General features: G+C 44.3%; 2 protein-coding genes across 2 annotated transcripts; both read right to left on the bottom strand.

Moving 5' to 3' along the window:
• Positions 1-426: 426 nt before the first annotated feature.
• Positions 427-2,853, bottom strand: LOC129333232 (protocadherin gamma-A6-like). The gene has a single exon (XM_054984750.1). It carries the CDS (start codon positions 2,851-2,853, stop codon positions 427-429), a length of 2,427 nt encoding a protein of 808 aa, XP_054840725.1.
• Positions 2,854-6,287: 3,434 nt separating this feature from the next.
• On the bottom strand, positions 6,288-8,720 carry LOC129333231 (protocadherin gamma-A6-like). The gene has a single exon (XM_054984749.1). The coding sequence runs from the start codon at positions 8,718-8,720 to the stop codon at positions 6,288-6,290; it is 2,433 nt and encodes an 810-aa protein (XP_054840724.1).
• Between the last annotated feature and the right edge of the window lie 408 nt (positions 8,721-9,128).

The following is a 9,128-nucleotide window of genomic DNA, read 5'->3' on the forward strand; positions in this document are numbered from 1 at the left end:
CTTCTTTTCATTTTCATGATTTATTCTTTAAAAATGCTAGCTATGTTTTTATTATTATATTCTTATTTTTAGGGGGATTTTTAAAAAAAATAAGTAAGAGCATTACCTCAATTGAGTACCCATCCCTGGAGGCAGAAGCGCTAGACCAAACACAGATTTACCAACTCAGTGAATTAGGCTAAAGTTAGGGGCTGTCTACAAACCTAACATAATAAGGAATGAAGATTTTTAAAAAGTTATCTCTGCATTGTCCAGTAACAAGTCAAATAAATTAGAGCCCAAAGAAATAAAAAAGGAAATGTAGGGAAGGCTGGTTACAAGCACAATGATAATTTTGCTAATTACTAGAAAGCAAAGACAGGTAGCAAATACCTCTCGAAACTAATACATATGTAAACAAAAGGAAATCTCGTACATCTAAAAATTTTAGCTCACCTGGATTACGATCAGATCCCCACTATTCAAATTTAAATCCTCGATAGCGTGAGTAGGCTCTTTTACATCCCCAGTCAACTGATTTGTAAGCATATCAGAATTATTTGCCTTGGAAATGTTGAACTGGCTTTTCCTAGAGTCTGTGGTGAGAGAAACCCCTTGGCAATAGGAGTGAAGAAACGCTCGGACTCCATCAATCCCCACAAACTGTGAAACTGGGACTCCGGTGAAATTCAAGCTCCCGGAATCACAGAACTGAGAATTCTTCCACCTGCGAAGTCTGAGTGCCAGCAACACAAGGAGGAAGGTGAAAAACAAGCAGGAGACAAAAGCCACAGCAACCACCAGGTAGAAGGTGAGGTCCGACTGGGGGTCTGCAGGGGTGGAGATGCTGCTCAGGTCAGTCAGTACATCAGGGATGCTGTCGGCCAGCACCACGGTGACCGTGACTGAGGCAGAGAGAGGGGGCTGCCCATTGTCCTTCACCAAAACCACCAGGCTTTGCTTGAGAGCATCCTTGTCCAGAAAGGGACGGGCCGTCCGGATCTCGCCAGTGTGGAGCCCTATGGTGAAGAGCCCTGGCTCTGTGGCCTTCAGCAGCTGATAGGAGAGCCAGGCATTCTGGCCGGAATCTGCATCCACAGCCACCACCTTCGTGACCAGGTAGCCTGGCTCAGAGGAGCGTGGTGCCAGCTCTACTCCAGTGGACCCATCAGTGGGAGGGGAAGGGTACAATATTTCTGGGGCATTGTCATTCTGATCAAGGATGAAGAGAGTCACTGAGACACTGGAGCTGAGTGGTGGGGAGCCTCCATCTTGGGCCCTGATCAGGAACTGAATCTCCTGGAACTCTTCATAATCAAAAGGGTTCAGAGCATAGACTGCCCCTGATTCAGAGTTAATAGACAAGTGAGAAGAGAGAGGGGGACTTTTCATGCCTCCTTCCATGATGGAATATGCTACTTTGGCGTTTTCTTCCCAATCTGGGTCATTTGCCTTTAAAGAAAAGATTGATGCTCCTCTCAGATTATTTTCTAGGATGTAAGACATATAGCTTGATTCTGTGAAGAGGGGAGGGTTGTCGTTTGCATCCAACAGCTGGAGTGAAATAATAGTAGATGTAAGGAGTGGTGGAGTCCCATTATCAGTAGCTGTTACAGTAACATTATAAGCTGGCACTTGCTCCCTGTCGAGAGGGCTGTCTGTCACCAAGGAGTAAAAATTGTCTATTGACTTCTTCAGTTGAAAAGGCAAGTTGCTGGGAATGGAGCATTTCACTTCCCCATTGACTCCTGAATCTCTATCTTGTACATTTAAAATAGCAATAACAGTTCCAGTTGGTGAGTTCTCAGGGATTGAGTTAATTACAAAGGTTACTGCTAATTCTGGCATATTGTCATTCAAATCTTGAACAAAGACCACCACTTTTGATGTGTCACTCAGCCCTCCCCCATCTGTAGCCTGCACTTCAAGCTGGTACAAGGATGATGCTTCATAATCGAGGGACTCTTTTAGGATTATTTCTCCTGTGGTGGAATTCAATAGAAAAAACTTGGCATTCTTATCTGTGATTTTTTGGAAGGTGTATTTGATCTCTCTGTTGATTCCCTCATCCTTGTCTATTGCTTGTACTGTACAGACTGTAAACCCTTTAGGAATATTCTCCAGGACGCTTGCTTCATAGATGGGTTGGGTGAAGACAGGCACATTGTCATTTGCATCTAGAACAATGATGCGGATCTGAGCAGTGCCAGATCTCGCCGGATCACCCCCATCTGTGGCCGTGAGGACTAGGTCATGAAGTGGCTGGTCTTCCCTGTCCAGACCTTTTTCCAACACCAGCTCAGCACATCTAATGCCATTTTCTTCCATTTGCACATGCAAAGAAAAATGGCTGCTGCCTGTGAACTGGTAGCTCTGTATTGAATTTACACCCAGATCTGGATCTTGCGCTTTGGGGAGAAGGAGCCGGTCCCCGAGGGCAGCTGTCTCGCTTATTTTCAATTTCCATTCCACTGGTAGAAACTGCGGAGTGTTATCATTGATATCTGTAATTTCCACTTCAACTCCAAAAAGCTGTAATTTGCTTTCAATAATAACCTGAAACTTCAAGATGCAGTTCTCTGACTCACCACAGATTTCCTCTCGGTCTATTCTTTCAGAGATTTGTAAACGGCCATTGTTGACAATAAAATACTGAATCCTACCTATACTGGGGACAATGCGGAGTCCATGACTGGAAAGTTGCTTCCTGTCCATTCCCAGGTCTTTTGCAACATTCCCCACAAAAGATCCTTTCTGCATCTCCTCAGGAATGGAATACCGGATCTGTCCAGCAGCTGTCTTGCAAACAAACACCATGATAAGGCATTGCAGGATCCCTCTTTTACAGCTCCACAGATTCTGATTTTTTCCCATTCTCTTGAAGCAGGAGAACAGCCCAAAAGATATTCCAGGCTCCAAAAATCGTGCATCCAAATGTTTCCTAAGCAAATACACCTCCGTTTCACAGCCTGTCTTTTCAGCTTTTTGGATTGGTGTGTAAAAAATAGCAAAGCTAGGCTGGCTGGAGATTTCATGTGTCTTCCTTATTGGTGAACAGTGACACCAAGAGGCTCAACCCAAAACTTGAAAAATCTCATGTTGGAATATTAAACTCGTATTTGCTACTGTGAAACTTCCATGTTGCTTATGTAAAAGATACTTTATTTGTACCCAAAAACAAGAACAAAATTTTATTTTTATTTTTTTTAAGTGGAGATTTTCTGCAGTGGAATTTTTCTTTATTTAAACTATAAACAATAACATAAAAGCTATAAACAAAAAAGAGATAGAGGATGTAAAAGATATAAAAAAATTATCACTTGGGATGCTGATTACCAGAAAAGTAACTATTGGCAGGAGTGTGACATTGACTACCTGCTTGTGGTATAGCAAATGGCTTGTTCAGTCCCTGCTTGAAACTCAGACCTTGTTACTGATTTTTTTTAGATGAGACCTGTGAATGGCTCTTCCATGGGGCCCAAGTTTGGAATCATGTGTGGCAGGAGGGCTGTAATGCATTTCCCTCATATACATGCATCATTTCCCTAATTTTTATCTTGCATTCTTTCAAGGAGCTGAGGGCATTATACCATGGTTCTCTGCTCCTACATTTTAATCTCGTTACAGCCTTGTGAGGTAAATTATGCTGAGCAAGAACATCTTGTCCAGGATGACTGACTGGCCTCAGCACCTTAGTTGGAATTTGGCTCTCCCTGCTTCAATTCCAACACTTTAAGCACATTGGGTTTTTTGGTGCCCTGGAGCTGTTATTTACTTGTGGGCTAAACAGCAGCTCCAGAAGTCCGACTGATTTTGTGAAATTGGACCAGGACAAAAGGTTAATATCCAATATACACCACAGCCTCCGTGACTGCTATTGTTTAAAAATGCAGAAGATCCACACCTGGATCTTGTTAGGCCATTCTCTAATTAAAGGACTTTAGGAGAACGCAAGGTAGTGCACACAAGGAGAATCTACCTCCTGAGGGAAACATTCAAACACTGGCTTCCTACATGAGACACAGAAGTAACTTCCTTTATTTATTTGACGAGTCCTTATCATGCCAAGCCAGTCAGTTCAGGCTCCTGCGGTGGCTAACTCACCAAAAAACTAAACAATATAAAAAATCACAACAACTATGTGGCTGAAGTTACATCTTAATTTGGCTCTACTTAGCTGACCCACGGAGTCCCTCATGATCTCTACGGGCATATGTAGAGATTTTTTCAGTGCAAAAGAAGCATGCTTGTTACTTGTATATGTGGGATACAGTTACCAACTAGCATTTCAATTACGACTGAAACTTTTATGCTTCTGACTGTCATCACTGACGACAACCCCCTCCCCCACAACTGCTCATGTCACTGCCGGATACACGATTACTGGTACCACCATTGGAAACCAGCAGCAATGTGGTTATCATGAGGAAGAACCCCCGGAGACACCCAACAAATATTCTTCTGGATATAAATAAATATGTTTCTCAGAAGGTGTGTGCCCTTCCAGCACTGAGACACCCATCTCCTCATCCCCATTATGTTTACAATCCTTTGTTCAAGTTCATGACCCTCTGTTTTAATATACAGAAGAGCTAGGCACTTATCCATTTAAAAAAAAAATCAGAGAGAACTGATTATGAAAATAGATGGCGTAAGTAAATATAACGATATAATGCGTATACCTGCATGGAACTGACTTGTCAGCGCAGTCTGTGGAACTATTTCCCATGCGCTCTAAGGGGGAGCATCAAGGTGGCGGTTTGTTGAAATCTTTGGAGTGGAAGACGCTGAGGAAAGGCAACAGCCTGACCTTTTTGTGGCTTGTGTAATTATTTTGTACATTTTTATGCTGCCCTTTCTCTAAGGAGCTCAAGGTGGCATACGCCATTCTCCCCCCTCCATCTTTTCCTCACAACTACCCTGTGAGGCAAGGGCAGACACAGGCCATTTAACTTACAAGGAAATTTCTCAGTGGGCCTCTGCCACAGACGGCCAGGACCAAGTATAACCACCAAGCTTTAGCAACTCTGCCAGAGCCCCCTCTGACTCAGACCCCTCATCAGCAATGGTCACTAGTGAGAGTTCACCCATTGTCTTTTGCCACCCTACTGCCAGCTTTCAGGAGGGAGCAATGGGGGAGCGAAAGCCCGCGGTTTGCGCCACTGAGCTTAGCGACCTGTGCAGTGCTGGACTGTGACCCCACGGGGTCCACTCTGCATAGCTTGCTCCAGGCCCACTCTATTTTCCCAGCCTGCTCCTGCCATGATGCAAGTTAGGCTGAGAGGATGTGACTGGACCAAAATCACCCAGTAAGATTCTATGGCAGGGTGTGTGTGTGGAATTATTTAGGCGTAGTTGGACTCTTTACTTTGTAAAATTCCAGAATGGGGAAAGGAAGCAATGAGCAAACCTGGCAATGGCAGCAAGACCAGCAGTCCAGTCAAGCACAAAATGAGGCCCAGGTGATGTTATTTTGCCACACTGTGGAGAGGAGACAGACTTGTGCAGAAATTTCACCAGCTGAGTTTGATTAGTGAAAGGAATAATGCACAGTACAAAACTGCTACCTGTCCCATCTGCCCTATATCTCAGTTATGGATTTCAGTATGCCCCTCTCCACCTTTTCCCCATAGAAGGGAAGGGGGTATGGCATAGCCCAATCTTGTCAGATCTTGGAAGCTAAGCAGGGTAAGTACTTGGATGGGAGACGTCTAAGGAAGACTCTGCAGAGAAAGGCGATGGCAGATCACCTCACTTGTCTTGAAAGCCCCTGGGGGGGGTCATCATAACTGAGTTGTGACTTGATGGCACTTTACACACACACACACACACCCATCTCCCCCCTAATTCAAGCACTGGTTCAACTTCTGTTTTTCTACTGGCTCATTGCCAGTACATGCATCCATCCATCCCCCATTACTCATTCATTGTTCATCATTTCTGCTCTTAGTGGCAAATTTTCCCTCGGAACTGGGAAAGAGACGGAAATGAGCCACTAAGGAGAAAGAGAAGTAGGAGATGAAGAACAGATATTACATCCCTGTGTGTGTGATTTCCATCCCCTCCATTTCCAATCTCTTGGTGGATGAGCCTTCGGAGTCACCAACACACACAACTCACACACAGTGCCAAGCCTTGCGCTATGGCACTGGACTTCAGAGATGGGAAGGACAATATGGATAGAGTGCTAGGTACAATACTAGCAAAGGTTTGCAAGTCACTAGAGAACAAAGACAGATGAAAAATATCTCTTGAAATCACAAAACATGCCCATAGCAAGAAAAGAAACTCTTGTGAATTTAAAATTCTTAGCTCACCTGGACTATGATCAGATCCCCACTATTCAAATTCAAATCATCAGTAGTGTTGACAGGATCCTTTATATCACCAGCCAACTGATTTTTCAGAGTACTGGAATAATCTGCCTTGGAAATGTTGAACTGGCTTTTCCTAGAGTCTGTGGTGAGAGAAACCCCTTGGCAATAGGAGTGAAGAAATGCTCGGACTCCATCAATCCCCACAAACTGTGAAACTGGGACTCCGGTGAAATTCAAGCTCCCGGAATCACAGAACTGAGAATTCTTCCACCTGCGAAGTCTGAGTGCCAGCAACACAAGGAGGAAGGTGAAAAACAAGCAGGAGACAAAAGCCACAGCAACCACCAGGTAGAAGGTGAGGTCTGACTGGGGGTCTGCAGGGGTTGAGATGCTGCTCAGGTCAGTCAGTACCTCAGGGATGCTGTTGGCCAGCACCACGGTGACCGTGACTGAGGCAGAGAGAGGGGGATGCCCACTGTCCTTCACCAAAACCACCAGGCTTTGCTTGAGAGCATCCTTGTCCAGAAAGGGACGGGCCGTCCGGATCTCTCCAGTGTGGAGCCCTATGGTGAAGAGCCCTGGCTCTGTGGCCTTCAGCAGCTGATAGGAGAGCCAGGCATTCTGGCCAGAGTCTGCGTCCACGGCCACCACCTTCGTGACCAGGTAGCCTGGCTCAGAGGAGCGTGGTGCCAGCTCTATCCCAGTGGACCCATCAGTGGGGACAGATGGGTACAGGATTTCTGGGGCATTGTCATTCTGATCCAAGATGAAAACAGTCACTGTGATGTTGGAGCTGAGTGGTGGGGAGCCTCCATCTTGGGCCTTGACCTGGAAGTGAATCTCTTGGAGTTCTTCATAATCAAAGGAGCTCAAGGCGTAAATAATCCCAGTTTCAGAATTAATGGAGAGGAAGGAAGAAAGGGGGAAATCACCTATCTGACCTTGTATAATGTAATACTTTATGTTGGAGTTCTCCCCCCAGTCTGGATCATCTGCCTTGAGTGAGAAGATAGAAGCACCTCTTTGGTTATTCTCCAAGAGATAGGAGACGTAGGATGACTGGTGGAAGAGGGGAGGGTTGTCGTTTGTGTCTAAAACTTGGAGTGGAATGATAAGGGAAGTAGAACGTGAGGGTGTCCCATGGTCTGTGGCTGTGACCGTGATGTTGTAGGCTTCCATCTGCTCTCTGTCAAGGGCATCAACTGTCACCAAACTGTAAAAGTTACCAATGGATTTTTTCAGCTGAAAGGGGAGGATTTGGGAAATTAAACATGAGATCTCACCATTAATTCCTGAATCTCGATCTTCTACATTTAAAATAGCAATAACAGTTCCAGTTGGTGAGTTCTCATTGATGGAGTTGGTGAGAAAGGAAACTGCTAACTCAGGTGCATTATCATTCAGATCTGTAACTGTGATCTCAACTTTTGCCCTGTCGAACAGTCCTCCATAGTCCTCAGCTTGCACCTCAAATTCATAAGAAGAAGATATCTCAAAATCAACGTCCCCTATGACTGTTATTGTGCCAGTTGTTGCATTAAAAAAAAACATTTGTGAGTCCTTCTTGGTGGCTTTCTTGAAGGAGTATCTCAGCTCTCCATAGATTCCTTCATCCCGATCAACAGCTCTAACTCTACCGATTGTGGAGCCTTTAGATATATTTTCCTCAATGGTAAATGCATAGAGAGGTTGACTGAAGACTGGCGCATTGTCATTTGCATCTAAAACAATGACCTGTATTTGAGTTGTGCCTGTCTGGACCGGATCGCCTCCATCAGTAGCTGTGAGGGTTAGGTCATACACTGATTGCTCTTCCCTGTCAAGAACTTTTTCCAGCACCAGTTCCACACGCCTGGCACCGTTTTCTCCCTTTTTCACATCCAGAGAAAAATGGCTGCTGCCTGTGAGCTGGTAACTCTGCACAGAATTCATGCCAAGATCTTGATCCTGAGCTTCAGGTAGAGGAAACCGGGACCCCTGTGGAGATATTTCATTGATTTTCACTTCCTGTTCCCCAGGAGGGAAGTGAGGAGCATTATCATTTATATCTGTAATTTCCACTTCAATTCCATACAGTTTTCTTTTACTCTCAACCATAACCTGAAGTGGTAAGATGCATTTCTCTGCCTCTCCACAGATTGCCTCCCTGTCTATTCTTTCAGAGGTCAGTAAATGACCATTGTTGGCATTCAAAGAAAAATACTGAAGCTTACCTATTGTGGGTACAATGCGAAGTCCATGATCCGAAAGTTGCTTCCCTTCTGTTCCCAGATCCTTTGCAATATTCCCCACAAAAGATCCTTTCTGCATTTCCTCTGGAATGGAATAGTGAATCTGAGCAGAAACTGTTTCCCAAGCATAGACCAGAATAAGACATTGCAGGATCCTCTCTTTATACCTCCATAAACTCTGATTTTCTTCCATGTTCCAACAGATCTGTGAGTTCTGATTTGAAAGATCTTGCTTTTTTCCCTAAGCAAAACGTACCTCCGTTCCACTTCTGATGGCAGGAGCCCACTTATTCTCGCAGTTATTTTGTGTGTGGCAGGCAGTAGCAACGCCAGACAAACTTGGATACCTCATTTCTTTCCTTATTGGTGAACAGCGACACCAAGAGGCGCAACCAAACACAGCAGATTTAAGGAAATCAAAGACATTTTCCATCATTGTGTTTTCCCTTCTGTTTTATGCAAAAAGATACAGGAATTAAACTATTTTGCCTGAAGGCAAGGCCTTTGAGTATATTACTGCTATCATTTCAACTACATTTTATCTGATAATAAATAATGCAAGTATGTTTTTGTTACCTATTAAATATTCCTTGTAACAGTA

Source organism: Eublepharis macularius, chromosome 7 (genome assembly GCF_028583425.1).
Source record: "Eublepharis macularius isolate TG4126 chromosome 7, MPM_Emac_v1.0, whole genome shotgun sequence".
NCBI classification, from domain to species: Eukaryota; Metazoa; Chordata; class Lepidosauria; order Squamata; family Eublepharidae; genus Eublepharis; species Eublepharis macularius.